Genomic DNA, 20,027 nt, shown 5'->3' on the forward strand with positions numbered 1-20,027 from the left:
ACATGAATTGTGTACACGCAGCACAGTTTTTGAATTATCACGCAACTGTGTGCGATGTTTGTGTGTGTGCCTAAGTTAACTAAAAAAGTTTATCACAAAACAGTCATAGTGTGCATGTTGAAAATGTCTTTACGGGCTCACGGTCAATGGAGTATGGTTTGAGGCTAGAGTACTTCACTGTGTGCCAGACGTTACGGCAGGTGGAAAAAAGAAACACCCTAGGCTTTAGGGTTGGGGTTTGGGTTAGTGTTAAGAATGTTTCTTTGACAAGAAGTTTGTTCTAAGACCAACAAAACATGTTGAACCAGGAACATATCATATCTGCCAAAATTACAGACACCATTCAATAAATATTGCGCTGAGAACGTGGAAGTGATTTCTTGCTTAGCAATCTGCAGTAGAAGGGCAAGAGAACTGACATTACCTACATGTTTTATATTCATATGTGGCTTCTTTAAAAACTATAAAACAAGGAGGACACTTGCTTAGTACCTTTTTCACTTGAGGGCAGAACAAAGGTCCTTACACGGATCGTTTAACATGACTGCTAGGTCGTGTGTGTGTGTATTTGTCTTACAGGAGAAGTATAAACACAACACAAGATTTGTTGAATATGAGGTGGAACAGGGAGAACCATGGGAAATCAAGATGGGTAATGAAATAAATACACACTAGGGAAAAAGAGAAAAGACAGTGAATGAACATGACAGCGTGAAGCTGCACTGAATATTTCAGTACACAGTAGGGTTGCACGGTAGGCCGATGCTATGGTAGTATTGCGATACTTCAAAATACTGGTGGTTTTTTAAACAGTTGTACCATCAATACGGTAGTACTGTAAGTTATGTTGTATGTGCAGTAGTAAATATTATTTTTGCTTAAACCTTAATTTGAATCAGACCTATGTTCAATAACATAAAAAATATAGTCTTTTTGAGTGGCGTCCACTTCACGCAGTGCCCTTTAAGAGCACAAGAATTTGCCCCTTATATGGTTTTGTTTATTTTTCAATGAGTGGTTTTCCCATGCTTCAATCATACACGTCTGAATCCTAGCGTGTTAATTTGGCGGTCGTGTCTCCTAATGGATAATATGGATTTAAGTAAAACTTTGGAGAGTGAGATGCTTTTTACACAACACAATTCACATAGCGAGATTTGGAATTATTTTGGGTTTTGCCTGATGAGACTGGGAGAATCCATCTGCTGTGAATGCCTACAGAGATTTCAAGCCAAAGGGGGAAACACCTTCTGACACATCCCACTGCCTCTGCTGAATACACACAGGTTAGTGCAACTTAATTTAACCTAAATGCTTTATTTTAACATTTACAGTTTCTCTGAAAAATGTACAAATGCATAACTTCCCAAAGTTCACACTTATGATTAAATCACATCCCTGAGTCGTGCAATCAAACCGGTGTGTGTGTGTGTAATCTGCACTCGTGCTGCTGTTTACCAGAAGAGAGGGGCTGAATCGGTTGTATTAATGAAACAGCTGCTCAAAACAGTCTTTTCAATGTTATAATATTTTTATTTTTATGTTACCAACAATCAAATAATTACAGAAATAATGTAATTAAAGTTTAAAGCAGCTGCCATTTGAACTGGCTGTTTTGATGATTGTTTTTTTTTTTTTTTACGTCAAACTAAGAATGCATTAGGTAACAATTTAGTCCAATTGACCCTTCTACTGTTCATCCATCTGATATTTCCAACAAGTGGAATGGGAAGTTTCTAAGAACCACCTTTGCTATGACAAACTGTGTTAAGAATTAACACACTATTGTGTCGTATCGTGATACTTCATCTGGTATAGTATCATAAGAAATGATTATGGTATTGTGACAGCCCAAGTACACAGAGGACAAGTTGGGTTTATCTGCTATTCATGGCATTCTCTTATTCAGCCATGTTACTCACGGGAACAGCAAGCTAAGTACAAATGCGCTTTGTACAAATGCTGTATCAGGATAAAAGAGGAAATCAGTGCAGAGACTATAGACTGGTTTAATTATTGGCTTCAAAGCCCTTGAGGAGGAGAGTTTACTTTTTTACGAGGCTGCTCTGTGGAGTTCGGGGGCAATAGAGACCATGTTCAAGTACCACTGTGGTTTGAGTCCCTTGTCACAGTGGGAGCATGAAAGGTATGGTAAGGATGGTACAGCTTCATATGAGTGTTTTAAGCACTTTTTGTATTGTCTTATCAATGCTTTACTGCCACAATAATGTAATGCACTTTAACTGTATAAATTATTATATGTATCATTTACATTACATTTATATTTATTTAAGTATAAATATCTATAATTATTGAATCATTATATATTGAATTCTTGTTATTAAGGGGCCCTTCTCTGTAAATATTTATATATGTGATTAATTAAGTGTCATGTTTTATAGCATGTAATTAATTTGATTAAAATTCTAATCAATCGACATCCCTGATCTTGTCAGGATCCCGACAATCTCATCTGAGTTGTCTTTACATTTATTGTTGGGATCCAGTCACTTAATTTGGTTTCTGCTGTCCTTTGTTTTGGTAGTGTGTGCTCTCTGTCTAGTTTCTGACTCCACCCCCTCATTTGCCCTGCTATCTGCCAGAGTATTAGTTCATTTCCCTCACCTGCCCACCTTGTTTTCCTTCTTCATTTCTCTCCCTTTAAATTCCCCTTGCATTCTTGTCCTATGTTAGATCATTCCTTGTTGTTTCTTGTCTCTGCCCTGAGTCCGCCTAATTCCACCCCTACCTTAGAGCCACCTCCTTGGTTTCCTCCACCATCCCCCAGGGTTGGTACTACCTGCACCCCCTTGGCCTGATTCCAATATTCATGCAGAACCCTGGTCTGTCCTGCCGGTCCTGCCCTCCTTGTTTCCTTTCTTGATTTCTCTCCATTTATATTCCCCTTGTGTTTCTTGTGTTGGATCATTCCTTGTTGTTTCCTGTCTGATAGTGATTTCTCGTTGGTCTGGTTTGTTCCTGTTTTTCTTCTTCTATTTTGTATATTGCTTTATGCCTGTTTATACAGGTGCATCTCAATAAATTAGAATGTCGTGGAAAAGTTCATTTATTTCAGTAATTCAACTCAAATTGTGAAACTCGTGTATTAAATAAATTCAATGCACACAGACTGAAGTAGTTTAAGTCTCTGGTTCTTTTAATTGTGATGATTTTGGCTCACATTTAACAAAAACCCACCAATTCACTATCTCAAAAAATTAGAATATTTTGACATGCCAATCAGTTAATCAACTCAAAACACCTGCAAAGGTTTCCTGAGCCTTCAAAATGGTCTCTCAGTTTGGTTCACTAGGCTACACAATCATGGGGAAGACTGCTGATCTGACAGTTGTCCAGAAGACAATCATTGACACCCTTCACAAGGAGGGTAAGCCACAAACATTCATTGCCAAAGAAGCTGGCTGTTCACAGAGTGCTGTATCCAAGCATGTTAACAGAAAGTTGAGTGGAAGGAAAAAGTGTTGAAGAAAAAGATGCACAACCAACCGAGAGAACCGCAGCCTTATGATTGTCCAGCAAAATCGATTCAAGAATTTGGGTGAACTTCACAAGGAATGGACTGAGGCTGGGGTCAAGGCATCAAGAGCCACCACACACAGACGTGTCAAGGAATTTGGCTACAGTTGTTGTATTCCTCTTGTTATGCCACTCCTGAACCACAGACAACGTCAGAGGTGTCTTACCTGGGCTAAGGAGAAGAAGAACTGGACTGTTGCCCAGTGGTCCAAAGTCCTCTTTTCAGATGAGAGCAAGTTTTGTATTTCATTTGGAAACCAAGGTCCTAGAGTCTGGAGGAAGGGTGGATAAGCTCATAGCCCAAGTTGCTTGAAGTCCAGTGTTAAGTTTCCACAGTCTGTGATGATTTGGGGTGCAATGTCATCTGCTGGTGTTGGTCCATTGTGTTTTTTTAAAAGCAAAGTCACTGCACCCGTTTACCAAGAAATTTTGGAGCACTTCATGCTTCCTTCTGATGACCAGCTTTTTAAAGATGCTGACTTCATTTTCCAGCAGGATTTGGCACCTGCCCACACTGCCAAAAGCACCAAAAGTTGGTTAAATGACCATGGTGTTGGTGTGCTTGACTGGCCAGCAAACTCACCAGACCTGAACCCCATAGAGAATCTATGGGGTATTGTCAAGAAGGAAAATGAGAAACAAGAGACCAAAAAATGCAGATGAGCTGAAGGCCACTGTCAAAGAAACCTGGGCTTCCATACCACCTCAGCAGTGCCACAAACTGATCACCTCCATGCCACGCCGAATTGAGGCAGTAATTAAAGCAAAAGGAGCCCCTACCAAGTATTGAGTACATATACAGTAAATGAACATACTTTCCAGAAGGCCAACAATTCACTAAAAATGCTTTTTGTTTTATTGGTCTTATGATGTATTCTAATTTTTTGAGATAGTGAATTGGTGGGTTTTTGTTAAATGTGAGCCAAAATCATCACAATTAAAAGAACCAAAGACTTAAACTACTTCAGTCTGTGTGCATTGAATTTATTTAATACACGAGTTTCACAATTTGAGTTGAATTACTGAAATAAATGAACTTTTCCACGACATTCTAATTTATTGAGATGCACCTGTAGATTCCCTCTCATAGGTTGTTTTGTGCCCTGTTTTGCCTGCAACCTGGTATATATATATATCTATATATATATATATATTTTTTTTTTTTAGTTTTTTTTTAGTTTTTCTTGATAAAATACCTTTTTGTGTTTATTACCTTGTCCGATTGGGTTCTTTTGTTTCAGACCCTGACAGTTCAGACAACAACAAATCTAAATGGATTTAAGTCGGATATGCTAAAAATCTGTTCAAACAAAGCCATCAACATGTGTGATGTGTTCCAATGATTCTAACCAAACAACTTGTCAGTTCCTGGAGTCGTTCACTAATCTACTGTACCACTTCTACTAATTTAAGATCTCAAGCTATTCAACACACTGTCCACTGTCCTGACTGATCATAGTGTACAGTGATGTTTTTTTATTTTTATTCTGTGCATTCATATTTTATTCTGTGTTTTGCCCCAGCGTTCCCACTTCTCTTAATCCTCTACATTTAGGCAAATAGAATGGTTTTGCAATACTCGGAAATATATACATAGAATCTAAACACTTCAATTCTGAATCAGTAAAGTGTGAACACAAGATAAACGAAGTGTGACTGAACTAGTGGAAACGTGTTCTCATACCAAACCTTACGAATGGTCCATTCACATTAAGAACGAATATTTGCTGTTAGGTAATGTGACTAGATTGAAACACAATTCCAGCTGTACATCTGCCAGTGGAGGTGACACTCCCAGCACAAGGATCAAATTAAAGCCATAATAGTAACAAGCGAGCAGAGCAAAAATTATTGATATGAAAGCAATTGCTGAGAAAATGGAAATGTGTGAAATATAAAGTATATTTGAGTATGACTACCAAGTACCATTTTATTACAACAGTTCTGCTATTATTTCTAACAGTACACTTCCATTATTTTCTTTATACCGCTATATATTCTTAGATCATGCTATGACTATATCACTGCATTAAAGTGGCTGCAATTTTTATTAACAGATGGCTTGTATTTTGCATTAAAGTGACAATGTTTTTTGGTTTGAAATGTCTGTTTAAGTTTTATTTTGCATTATGATCTCTTGCAAGTGATCTCTGTATTTTCAGATGGGTTGTATTTTGCATTGAAGTGATTGAAATTTGTATCAACAGATGAGTTGTATTTGGCATTAAAGCATAAAGAATGCCCAGAATGCTTTTTCGTTTCGCTCTTGGTGTGGCTAGACCTTTCATCTGTTATTCATCTTGCTTTTTTGTTTCGTTCTTGGTGTGAACAGGCCTTCAGACTTACTTTTACACAGTGTCCAAACCAGACACAACACAATAAAGCAACACATGATAAAAGCTATATCTTTCAAATTAAACCTGAGTTTTTGTCCTAACCAGCTGTGACCATGACAAGCAATGAGCAACAGCTATTCTTTTGGTGTCAGGCTCGGTAGCCCCACCCATTTTTTAAATCTACACTATATGGCCAAAAGTTTGTGGACACCATATGTGCTTGATGAACATTTGATTTCAAAACCTTAGGCATCAATTTCCCCCTTTGCTGTAATAACAGCTTCCACTCTGTTGGAATGGCTTTCCACTATACTGTATGTAGTAACATGGCTGCAGGGATTTGCTCTCATTCAGACACAAGGCTATCAGTGAGGTCAGGAACTGATGTTGGTCGATGGGGCCTGACTTACAGTTGCTATTCCAGTTCACCCCAAAAGTGATCAGTGGGGTTCAGGTCTGGGCTTTGTGCAGGCCAGTCAATTTCTTCCATGCCAGACACAGTAAACCATTTCTTTATGGACCTCACTTTGTTCACAGGGGCATTGTCATGCTGGAACAGAAAAGGGCTATCCCCAAACAGTTGCCACAAATTTGGAAGCATGCAAAGCCCAAGCCATTACATAAAGAAACATTAATATTTTTCTTTACTGGATTTACTGGAGTAACCAGATTCGTTAATTAGAAGTGGGTGTCCACAAACTTTTGGCCATATAGTGTAATTGGTCCAAAATCCCAATCCACTTAACTGTACATAGAACATCAAATATCTTTTGATTGGCCATTTGTTTCATGTCGCTTAGCAGTTTCACATTCAGTGCAGCTACACAAATTGCTTGTTGATGGAAACCTGATTAGGAGACTGGAAAATAAGTCATATAAGTAGTAGAAAATCAGGAAAAAAACAAAATATTGTCAGCACAAAAACTTTATTTTGACAATATTTACCATCCCGATGACTTTACATTTATTGAAAAATAAAAAAAATTACTAAATAACACACAGATAAGAGCAGCAGTGAATCACATCCATGGTGGGGGCACCAAAATAAGGCAGCACTGAGAGAGATTTTCCCTCCTGGAGTGAAGGTGATGTGTACTATTAAGCCACAGATGTAAGGCACAGAATCTGAGAGAATTCGTTATTGACTGCAATACCCAAGACTGCACGTGAGCTAAAACCTCACAATTACGGGGCTGTTCATACATATTTCATGTGGAGGAGATGGTGAAAGCTGAGGGCAAATGATAGAGGTTCTGGCTCAAAGGAAATCGCCACCTTTAAACAGAGGCCTGGCAGCACTTGATGGAGGTCTGACAGAAAGCATGAGCCACGCAAGAGGTCTTTTCATGTCAGTGCTGTCATTACCATATTCAAATGAGGGGGTAGAGAAAAAGTAACTGTCAGAGATCTGTGCCACATCTAGCACACACACATTTTCATCATGACTCTGTAATGTACCAGTCTATAAGTTGCTCAGTGTCATATCACTGCTTAAGGTGAATAGAACCTCACAGAAAACTTTTGTAGAGGTGCCCTCTGTAATCTTTTCGTATTAAAAGGTTTTACCCTTAAAGACATAAATAGTACAAAGCATGATGCTGGATTCATGCCACTAGGTGTCAGTATTAGTCCAAGATGACTACCAAATTGGCCAGCGCAACATAAACTAAGTAAAAAAATTACTGAGTGCAACTTCAAAAGCTTGAGTTCCTAATTTGCATTCTGTACACTGGCTTTTAAAGGTACGCTGCGGTTCAGTGAACCGCATCAAATTTATAATGCTTGAGGCACTGGTTGGATACTGACCTTTAGAACAGAAAGGTCCATCATAAGCTGTGGTAGTGCAGTCACAAGAATAGCCGTTGTATTTCTCCACACACTTGCCCCCATTACGGCAATACATCCCAAAACTGGTGCAGTGACCCGAACAACCGGGCTTCACGCCAGGAGTGACTTTCGCCCTCTCTTCCAAATCAAGGGTCACCCCATTCATCTTCAGTGATCGGATGCATCCGAGAAACCCTCTCTGACCTCCAGCTGCACCTAGATGAGATACAGTAATTGAGACAGTGAGTGATCAATATTTTCTCTGCAGTTGTCATAATAAAAACTTAATTACACACAGTTGTCAGTGTACAAGACACAACAAAATTACTTGATCATTCATTTTTAGTACAGGTCCAACAAGGAAGTTAAATGAGAACCATTAAATCTCAGCCTATAGCTGAACACCTGCTGGTGTTTCTCATTCATTATGGTGTCTACCATTCAATAAAATATACCTTAGAGAAATTAAATGGACAAAGCACCATTTCTTGAGAAAATAATCATTCCACTCAATCATTCAGCTATTCAGTGTTGTGTCCGGACATCTTTATATTACAACAACTTACAATCATTTGCTAGACTAATATTATATTAATAGCGAATGTCCTAGCAGGATGTATTAATTATTTTCTAATGGTAAAAAATAAAACAGACCCACAAAGAGAAACCTTCTACTATTTATCAAACTGTCAAACGAGGAAGATTCTTTCAATTGCTATAGAGAAATTAAATGGATTAAAATATATTTAGTTAAAGACATGCAGTTTGGCTGACTAATATATAAACACTTTGCAGAACAAATAAATAGCAAATTGGGGAAACATATAAAGCTCTACTAACAGTGGACTTAATTGTGTTGGTGCCCTGAATGCATATTTAAGCATAATTACATATACTCCTGGATCCTTTGCTAATAAAGCTGAGCTCTTCTCATCAGCTGTACATATACAGTTGCAATCGAAATTATTCAACCCCCACCAAGACAGTAAAGATTTACAAAGGTAAGCTTTTCTGGTGACCCAGAATTTTTAAACTTTACATCTATATCAGTTGAGTGACACATTAAAAGTCATAGTGTGAATATATAACCTAATATTTCTAAATAGCAGGATTTTTTAAAAATACAGCCATGACATAATATTTCAACCCCTACTGCATGTAGCTGTTTCTTAAATATGTAAGGCTACACAAGTTAGACAAAATTAAGTCATCAATCTGCAATGGCACTTTTTTAAGTTTTAAAATTTAAATTTAGCGTTGTAAGCAAAAATGTATTTCTATGCAAAAAATGTAATTAAACATAAGCTGTCTCAAAAGCTAATAGAGGAGATTATTTCACTACACAAGAAAAAGTACATTTCTAAGGCACTTCAATTTCCAATAGACAAAATTGGCAGCACCATTCATACATTTTTAAAATATGGTAACAGCAACCTTCTTGGGGTGTGGAAGAAAGCAAAAACTTCACCAAGGGAAATGTTGACTTGAATATTCAAGAAGTGATTAGGAAAGACCTGTGGAGTCCTGGAAGAAGGTTTTATAGACGTATGACACTAAACTGAAAATTAGTTTTAGACCCATGGGTCAGCAGTACGTCTTGAGTAAGATGACAAGGTGATGACAAGAACGACACCATCCCCACAGTCAAGCATGGAGGTGGGTCAGTCCTGTTATGGGGGCGTTTTTTTGTGGTTGCAGGAAATGACTATCCTGACTATGTGACTGACACCATGGATTCTTTCAGGTATCAGGCCATTTTGGTATGAAAAATGTGATGCCTTCAGTGTGTAAATTGAAGCTCGGTGATCACTGGACTTTCCAGCAAGACACCAAGGATACATCCAAGTTGTCCAAAATCTGGTTCAGGGATAGGTTGTGGAATGTCCTTAAATGGCTCTTTCAGTCCATCATTAAAATCCCATTGCAAACCTTTGTTGGGATATCAAGGAAGCAGTGGCAGCACAGAAACCAAAGAATGTCAATGAGCTGGAAGCTTTTGCTCATGAGAAATGTGTAAAAATTCTAATAGAGAGGTGTCTGAAGCCTGAGAACACTTACCTGAAACATGTATTTGCTGTTATTAAGGATAAAGGATACTCCACATATGACTGACTTTGGGGGTTGAATATTTTTGACATGACATTTGTAGAGAGAATTAGTTATTTTTTATTTTAAAATTTGGGTAAACTGAACTCTTTGTTCTCAAAATCACTCAAGTGTGTATTAAAAACTTACTTTGACTGTTTTCTGAGGTTTTAGTTGATTTGTTTTAATTCACATCACCAGAATGTATTGGTGGTCAGGGGGGTTGAATAATTTCAATTGCAACTGTACTATATTAAGATATAACACTTAAAACTGCAATTAAAGAAACAAATTTCATGTTTCTAGGACAACTACACCTACAGTACAGTCTTATTAAAATCATGTCTATTTATTCCTCATCGCATAATTTTTCCAGTTTGAGTCATGTCATTTAGCAGTCACTTTTTTTCTGACCTTGTTTGTTACCGAAGAACTGCTATTTGCAACTTTTTCCTCCAGCACTGTTTTCATAAACACAAGATGTGACTGAAACTTTTGAAAGTAGTGCATGGCGAATAAACTGAGGCTGTTATGGCGAGCTGTTAAAACCAACCTAAAGTTCACTGCCTCTATCCCTGATGAGCCCTGAATTGGAAATTATTCTCTAATGAAACTGTAATGAATTAGCATATTACATTTATTAGACCATCCTGCCCTGTGGAATAATTTTCTTCTGCTTTAACTCCTGCAGCACACAGGCTGATAGTAGCTTTTGTTTTAGCAAAAAAATACATGACAAAGAATTCCTTCAGTCCAATCAAATTAAGAATGATAAAACTAGAAAGAAAGATGAATGGATGGATATAGATAGATCAATACAGTATATGGATGGATGGATGGATGGATAGATACAGTAGATAGATGGATGGATGGATGGATGAATGGAAGGATGGATGAACGATAGATAGATAGATAGATAGATAGATAGATAGCAGTGGCGGGCCATGCATTTAAAGTCTAGGCCTTCAGTGTGATTCATGCCATTAAGAAAACACAGTTTCACAATAAATAAGACACCCTATGCCTTTGGGCATCATACATTATGTCGCAGCTAACTAATAATACCAACTGACATTTTAAAAACACGTCCATGCACAAAAGTCAGAACTTAAAAGGACTCTTAATGCTCGAGCAAGCCTAATTTTAACTGCAGCATGACTGTTTTGTGAAATGAACATCTCCCGAACAGACATTCAAAAATCCTAATTTTTCATATGAATCTACCAAGGAGGTCTATAATACCTGGAAAATTCTATCTAATGATATTTGCGATTTAAATGTTGCTTGCAATAAATTTCAATTTGTCAGGGTACACGGTTATGCTGCGTTCCTTTCAAGTTGGATGTGGGATATTCCTACTTGATATCTTCGACCATAAATGCATTCCATTCCCCTATATTCGGAAGATGACGTTTAAGGAAACAAAACTGCAACACTCCAGTTAGCTTAGCAGGGGTTTGACTCTCATTAGAGATGTCTCCTAGCAACACAACTGATAAACAATGCTGCAGCGCTAGCATTTGTGCTGTGTACAATTATCAAAAGAGATTAGAATGTTTTATACACCTGTTTCTGCAGGCGTTTGTTAAACTAGCTTTAATATCATGTAATGTGGAAACAAACTCATTTATCGATATTACTTAATAAAGTGAATGTTTATCACTTACTTTGTATATCTCCCTGAGGGACATCATGCCCCTGCATCTCGCCGAAATCGGAGTTGAGAATTTCTGCACGAGCCTACAAGTTGTAATTCTGACTTCAAGATGCATTCCATTGCACTTTTCTTAGTAGGACTTTCCGAGTTGAATGGAATGCAGCACTACTTTTCAAAACTTGATCCGACACTGAATGCTCAAGCAGCCTAATTTACACTTAGAAAACTCCTGATGTTGCTATAACAATGCAAAAAGCACTTACCAGTTTACTTGAAGTGAAAATCAGTCCTCCTTTCCCGTTTAATAAATTAAGCAATCACACGGTTATGCAGAACTTCTCGTGTTTTTAAATCCATAAGGATCTCTTTCTCATTGGCAATAGTGGCAGTAATGACAGCCGACTGTTAGCAAGATCTCGTGCTCTTCGCTTTCAAATTACATCACTTAAAGCGTGATTGCGTCACTCAAGGCCAGCCAGAAGGCCTCGACTGGGACATATCCTAAAGATCACACCCACCAAGAACAAATAAATCAATCTGATTATCTGATGAATCTGACAATCTGACTTTAGTTGCCCATTAGTTTGCACTGTTGAGGTATTCTGAAGAAATTCTGAAGGCCTGAGGGGGTGGAGCTCAGACTCAAGCGCTGCTTCAGCTTCGGGCTTCAGGCATGCGATTTGTGAAACAGTTGTAAGCATCAAGGAATAAATTCTGACTGGATAAACCTTCAGTTTTTCTCTATTTGTTTGTAGATTAATTAAGAGTGGAAAGCGATTAAAAATACATAGGCAAAAAGGTGATTGAGAATGAAAGGATGAAAAATATTTATTTATTTGGCATGTTAGGCTAGCAGAGAAGGCTTTGCTGGCCCTGAGAATTCGCCACTGATAGATAGATAGATAGATAGATAGATAGACAGATAGATAGATAGATAGACAGATAGATAGATAGATATGCTTAGTCACACAGTGACTGCTTGTGCTGGGGTAGATTTTACAAAAAAGTTACCTACTGTCCTGACAGGCCCATGATGCTGGCTTCCCTGTGGAGAACCAATAGTGCCCAGATGTACAAACGAGATAGCAATGACACAAAGAAAAACAAGTAAACAAATAACAGTATAAGAAAGAACACATGCAGTGATGAGAATATGTGACAGTGCATAACATAGAGCAAGCTCCAAAAAGAACAAAGCAAAACAACACAAAAATAAAATACAATTGTGAGGAGCAACTTATATATAAAAAAAAAAATAATAATGCAAACAGTGAATATATGAAAATAGGCATATGGAAACCTGCTGTTGTGGGATATCTATCTATCTATCTATCTGTCTATCTATCTATCTATCTATCTATCTGTCTGTCTGTCTACTGTATCTACAGTATATATCCATCTATAAAATAAAGAGTGACCAATATGAATGCAAAACAAATGCAAATAGACCCAAGCATTCAAGGGTGAAGTGAAAGGATATCAATAAATGATGGCAAGGAACTTAATGGTGCTCAAAAACTGAGCGTTCTATGCAGTAATTCACAAGTAGAGGACAGGAAACCAGGCTGAGACTTGACAGGCCTGGGCATCTCCACCCCTGCCCACTCAGCAGAAATCAACCAGTTAGCTTCCCCACTGAGGGTCAGGGACTAAAGACTGCTCTCCACAGAAAGTCACAGTATGATTTTACATTTGAACAATTGACAGGGATTACACCACCATTAACATATGTTTTGCCTCCAAACTCATAACACCTAACCAAAGCGTGCTTAATGATGAAATTGATATGCAAGTCCAACACTCTCTGAGCTAGAATAAGAATGAAATTTTTAGTAGCTCCACCAACAACAAATTATTAAATGCAAGCTTTAAAAAGTAAGGAAAAGGTGCTTCCATCTTTTGCTGTTGATGCCAAACGCTGTGTATCCAATTCATGTGGTAGAATTCTACTTTGTAGAAGCTTGCCAAATTAGGCAATCTGAGTATAGTTGCGCCAGTTCCATCAGTTATAGGACAAATCATAGGCTAAGAAACAGATTTCGGTAATAACTTAATTTTTTTTTTAAAAAGTGCAATGACTGCATTTTGCCTTTGTAGGTAAGTACATTTGATACTGTGTATGTGTTCAAGTGGGTTCTGTGTTGGGTTGCCATTTGATGTCTAATGTAAAATCCGGGTCAAAACCAGTCGAGAACAATGCTGATATCAATGAAAATTTGGTCTTTATTCATTCCTGACAAGCGATTTTCTTGATGTAGTTTTAGCACAAGCTAGACTTCCTAAAAGCTCTCATGATAAGGGAGTCGTGGCAAAACAGAATCTTCCCCTTTTCTTAATGAGCGTCAAAGTAATTTGTTGAAAAGAACAAGTCAAAGCACAAAATAGCATAGTGGAAGCCCAAAGTCATTCTGTTCAAGAGATAATTGCCTCATGAGTGACACAGCTTGTTCACACTTCCAAAGCCATTAAAAGAATCTTGGCTAATGTTAGCATAGCGCACATGACACCATTTTAAGTCACATTCCCTGCTGAAACCATTTCCAATTTCCTTTACCGTGTGTTTTTCACACTTTGGAGGTGAATGGTGAGGTCACAGGAGTTCCATGCCATTAGGTAGAGGTTTTAATAGCTACACCTGCACAGGGTTGGGAGAGCTACTTTTGAAATGTATTCCACTACAGATTACAGAATACATGCTGTAAAATGTAATTTGTAACGTATTTCGTTAGATTACTCAAGGTAAGTAACGTATTCTAAATACTTTGGATTACTTCTTCAGCACTGGTAGATTTTTTCACTTGTTTTGACTATAAAAACTCTGCCGGTACAGTAAGACAAAATACACATGTTAAAAATACATTCTCTGAAAAACCGAAATATCTTATATTTATATTTATATTTATACTTTTTGAATGTAACTGTATTCTAAACACCAATGATTTAAATTGTAACTGTAGTGGAATACAGTTACTTATATTTTGTATTTTAAATACTTATTCCCATTACTTGTATTTCGTTACTTCCCACCCTGCACCTGCATTTAGGCTGCCAACTATAAATACACTTTTACACTCAAGAACATAGACCACTGTGCTCAAGAACTCTGAGAAACTGCTGAACTCTCAGCAGGGGAAAGCAGAAGATAAGGAAGAAATGAATGAGAAAGTGCAAGAGAAAGAGAGAGAGAGAGAGTACACCGATATATGAAGTAAACACACATAAAGTATACTCAAAAGAACAGATAGAGAAGAGAATGTAAAAGGATTTTGTCATCTGTTTATTTCTTTCTTTTTTTTTTTTTTTATATGATAATGAGTACAAATCCTCCATTGTCCTTTAGGTTCTCCTACAGTATATACATGAACATCTGTCTCATTAAGTTCTTTGAAAATATATGTGCACATATTTGCAGATATGGTTAGATGAGTGCAGAGAAATGTTGATACATGTAGACATATGTAAAACAACTACAGTGCTTGCTAGAAGTTGTGTCAAAGTGTGTGTTGTGTTTGTGTACAGTATATGCACGTCTATCTGAGCAGTTCTAAGCAATGGAAGGCTTCGGTCTGAATGTCATTGCATCATACAACTAATTATTAAACCAAGTGGCATTTATTTTAGAGAAAGACAGCACAAGGATTCTATTCAAGCAAAACAATTAATTAAAAAGGAGCTTGTTTTTCAATTATTTTTAGTTTGTTGCTTGTTTTACATGTTAAAACTATAGCTATGCTGTTCAAAATTAAGACAAAAGGCATTTGGACACTTTCTGGTTGTCAAACATTAGTGGAACATTTCCATAGTTAATGCATTAAACTACACCTGGGATTACTCTGCTTTAGAACAGCTGGTTAAAAGTAATTGCAAAATGACTAAGAGTCTACAATCATTTGTTTGCAGATGCCACTTGGTTTGACATATCTAATGCACTGATATTAATACCCTTTTAAGTGTGGCTTAAGTGTCCAAAAACTTTTTGTATATGCATGTGTACTGATTGGTCCTTACCCACATATAGTTGGCTGTAGAGCTCCAGGCGTGTGTGTCCCTGTGTAGGTGCAGGTCTGACCTCCTTGTATTTCTGGTCTAGCTGCAGAATGGCCTCTTTTGTGTTCCTCTCTGCACTGACCCGGTGCCACTGGTCATCGTTTAGCGGGGTAGGAGAGTGCACGTTCAGTTCCTCAGGCCCATTACCCACGTCAAACGAGAACGACACCACCATGGGGGCTACAGAAAGAGTAAAACACAATTGAATTGACCACTTAATTTTAAATTTTCCTTGATCTTTTGACATATAAGAGGTCAGTGTACTATAAAAACATACTTTAAGTTTCAGAACTGAAAACTTCCTCCTTAATAGAAAAATAGCATTTATTTAAACCAGGCCCTAGAAACGGGCCATTTGGAATTTGTGGAGCCTGTGACGTCACAAGGACCAAATACATCTGCATATGACTGCTTCTAGCAAGACATCAATGACTATTTTTCAACATTGCACCTTTGGCCCCGCCCCTGGTGCTCACAGTCAGTCTTACAGGTGAGAGATGGGCCTGTCATGGGAGATTCATCAACAGCAAAGTGGACTTACACAGAACACCTTCATGTGCCTATCTGGATTTAAATGTATTTCTACACAAAATGACTAGATTTCACCATTATCATGCATCTTGCGCCACTTTTAAAGTATGCAATATAAAGTTATTACTCTAAAAAGGAGACCTACAGTGTGTTTCATACAGCTGCGCTGTGTCAGTTGTTTTGAAGGCATCCTGGACCATTTTGGCACCCATCTGTGCTATATTTAATTGTTGGTCTTTTATAAACGTGGACTAGATGGACGTCTTTAATCATTTCTATACGTTTCCGGCAATGTGCGCCGTGTTCTAAGAGCAGTACAAGTGCAACTTTTAAAAACGTGTCTCATTCAGCTGCCACCACTGTCTGGGAGAAACACATTCAACAAACAAAGTGTAAACAATCACGGAAGATGTGAGATGTGAGGACCAGCATCTCTGCTCTCTCGCGTATTCAGAACATTTCAGCGTGGATTGTATGTTTTTGGCTCATATCAGCGTGGATTGCTTGTGAACCAGTCACAGTATGATTCAAGCATTGCAAAGGAACTGAAAGATGTGGCAGTGAAACACTACTGGACCCGTGACTACACAGTTTAATTCACAAATATTTCAAATGTCATGACAGTTTGATAGTTACTGTGCTTTAGTGAACATTTCGATACATTCAGATGAAATGTGTTGGGTATACATTGTGTTAACCCTGAAATTTAGTTTTTTAAATTATAATGTAATGTTTGTTCATTTTCTTTCGATTGAATTTCAAATATGGCTGTATTTGAGGGGCTGCACGTAGTTAGCCAATCGAAACAGTGGGCATTTATACTGAAGTCTTAAAGGGCCAGATAGCTTTAAACAGGGTGGAAAAAGATCATATATTATTAAATTAGGACTGTTTCGGTGCAAAAAAAAAAAAAAACTTTACTGGACAATATAAGTGGACCTCAGGGAAGATAATAAAATGATAAAAAAAGAGTATGTCATGACCCCTTTAAACTGAAAAAAAACAAAAAACAAAAGGGGTCACTTTGATTTATGAATGGATTGCATTGCCATTGTTTTCAGTATAATTACTCTCGTTATTTGTTACATTGGCAGGTGTCCAGGTAGTTCTGCAAGCTTTTGCCAATTTAATTAAATGGCTCATTTTATGTTTAGATTGTTTTTACTCTTAATGTTTTCGGCAACAACGACCCAATGTTCTGACTTAAAATGCACAATAACCAAGGCTATTTAAGTGTCAGAATGCTTAGCTCAGGTACATTATTAAAATTCCTGTTAACAGCCCTAAACAGAGTTTGTTCACAACGCTGAATTTAATCATGGCCAAAACAGCTTTAATGAGTCAGTGCTGAATATTCTCCTACATAAACAGTGAAGACTGACAGCTGTACTCCTGGAGGAGGTGACTGTATTTATAGAAGAAGAAGGGAGAAGAGAGGTGAGGTGTGTTTGAGCAATGACTGCATGTGGGATGTCATTTTCAGGACCCGGTAGGCCAGGCCACTTAGGGTTAAACCCATGATAAATCCTGATTTAGAATTATCAACCTGACATCTGAGACACGTCACAGCCAGAGGTGGGTAGTCACACACTACATTTACTCTGTTACATTTACTTGAGTAACTTTTTTGGAAAAAATTTACTTTTAGACTAGGTTTAAAATTAGGTACTTTTTACTGTCAAGTAAATTTCGAATGAAAAATATTTACTTTTACTTCTTTACAATGGGTGGTGTTCCTGTCGTTACATTTCTGGATTTATTTTATTTAATGCGTAATTTATTGAGAGATTATTGAATGGGACTTCAATAAAGTCACACAGCTGCACACGCTGTCACAGACTGTCACTCAAACCGAGTCTATCACTGCTGCAGCATCAAGCTCTTCAAACAAAGTGAAACACTTTCTTCACTCCGCACAGTGAAATAAGAATAGTTTTGTCATGCAGTGTCTTCATTTAACACCAAGACAAGCGGATATTTCAAGATTAAAGTTGAAGCTCTAATTTATGGAAGCACTTTGAGGTAAGTTGTAGCTCTTATGCTAACGCAAGCTTTTCTGTGTAATGTGATGGTCATTTTCAGAGTGATTCTGTAACTGGGCTCTTATGAAATCAGTTTTTTATTGTACATTTTTAAATCTGCAACTATATATCAGTGTGCTTTGTCCCACGTACCGCATGTCATGAGCAGTATTTATGCATTTACCCCACGCAGCTATCGCAGCTATTTCGTGCTGATTAACTGTATAAATCCATGTAAACATCCAAGTTAAGTGTAAATGTCTTTTGCTCTGCCATTCACGTGATTGACAACTGGAGCACGAACAGACAGCATTTCTGCACATGCACAGAGTGGTGTGTGGGGCGCATACTTGAGAGATGTGTGGGCGTGAGGTGATTGTATGGTGAAGAGAGTGGCTGTGTCCGAAATCGTTCACTCATTTACTCATTCACTATTTCCTATATAGTGAATGGCAGTGAGTGCACTATATCTCAGCAGTGAGTGAACAAAATGAGTGAGTGAATTCGGACGCTGACATATACACCGAGCGTCGGAGCTCTGGGGCTGTCGCAGAAACAATGTTACATATTAACTTTTAAAATACTTGGGCCTTACTTGTTATTCTTATTGAATAATATATGAATACAATAAATCTTCATTCTCTTTGTCATTTTTAATATATATGTTAATATAAAGAGTAAACATTTTATCAAATGTACATTATTGTATTTATTTGTTTATTTGTTATATTGTATCTTTAAACTCCATTTCTGGGCGCATAGCACCCTCATCTGATCATAACCTACATGTTATAACAGAATATTTCAATCATCCACAGAATTATCATTTCCACTGTGTGCAATCTCCTGAGTTAAAATAATATCACCTCAGTGAATTATTTAGTAAATAAATAATTCTTCAGCTTAATGGCAAAATTCTGTATAAATATATATAAAGAGTACATTTTCAAATGTATCTGTATATTTTGCCTCTCTATATGTTATTATGTTATTTTAATCAAGTAATGATTTGTCAAAAAGTAATTTAATACATTCAGCATGAAATAAAACATTGCAGGAGTGAAGGAAGCAGTAAACTCCCAGCTTGTACGTCTTCCCCATGATGGATTATGGGCAATTAACTGTTGTTGAGTGTACATCAAATGGCTGCATGCTCTGCGTTTAGGAAGCAGCCATACTGCTGTACAGAACTAATGATCTAAATTCTTTCGACACTGAAAACTGTAACTACACTGAAATAAGAATCCACGCAGGACTTTAAAACCTATGAAATAGTGAAAGTAGGCATTAATAAAGCATGATCTTGCTTTGGTTTATATTTCAGCATTACATATAATGTCCCTGTGGGTTTCCAAACCTCTCTTCTTATTGACAAATTCATCCAGATCTGACAAGAGCCCTTAAAGGGATAGTTCACCAAAAATGTAAATTCTCTCATCAGTTACTCACCTCCATGCCATACCAGATGTGTATGACTTTCTTTCTTCTGCTGAACACAAATGATGATTTTTAGAAGAATATTTCAGCTCTTTTGGTCCATAAAATGCAAGTGAATGGGTGCCAACATTTTAAAGCTAAAAAAAAAAATAAGGCAGCATAAAAGTAATCCATAAGACTCCAGTGGTTAAATCAATATCTTCAGAAACGATGTGATAAGTGTGGATGAAAAACAGAGAAACAGATCACTTTCACATTCTTCTTCTTGTGTTTATGGTGATTCACATTCTTCTCTGCATATCACCCCCGGCTGAGCAGGGAGAAGAATGTCTAGCAAAAACTATAAATATTGACTGACCCACACCTACCATATCACTTCTGAATATATAGATTTAACTACTGGAATCTTATGGATTACTTTTATGCTGCCTTTGTGCTTTTTGGAGCATCAATATTTTGGCACCCATTCACTTGAATTGTACTGACCTACAAAGCTGAAATATTCTTCTAAAAATCTTAATTTGTGTTCTGCAGAAGAAAGGAAGTCAT

The 20,027-nt window shown here is 37.4% G+C and overlaps 1 protein-coding gene across 3 annotated transcripts in view; it reads right to left on the bottom strand.

Moving 5' to 3' along the window:
* LOC127434183 (contactin-associated protein-like 2) overlaps positions 1-20,027 on the bottom strand; it is a 508,727-nt gene that overhangs the window by 50,919 nt on the left and 437,781 nt on the right. For all 3 annotated transcript variants that reach the window (XM_051686737.1, XM_051686736.1, XM_051686738.1), the window contains 2 exons: positions 15,451-15,669; positions 7,680-7,916 (listed from right to left, as the gene is read on the bottom strand). In XM_051686737.1, coding sequence (XP_051542697.1) covers positions 7,680-7,916; positions 15,451-15,669 — 456 coding nt within the window. The remainder of the gene's footprint in view (positions 1-7,679; positions 7,917-15,450; positions 15,670-20,027) is intronic.

The sequence above is a fragment of the Myxocyprinus asiaticus genome, chromosome 44 (genome assembly GCF_019703515.2).
Source record: "Myxocyprinus asiaticus isolate MX2 ecotype Aquarium Trade chromosome 44, UBuf_Myxa_2, whole genome shotgun sequence".
NCBI lineage: Eukaryota > Metazoa > Chordata > Actinopteri > Cypriniformes > Catostomidae > Myxocyprinus > Myxocyprinus asiaticus.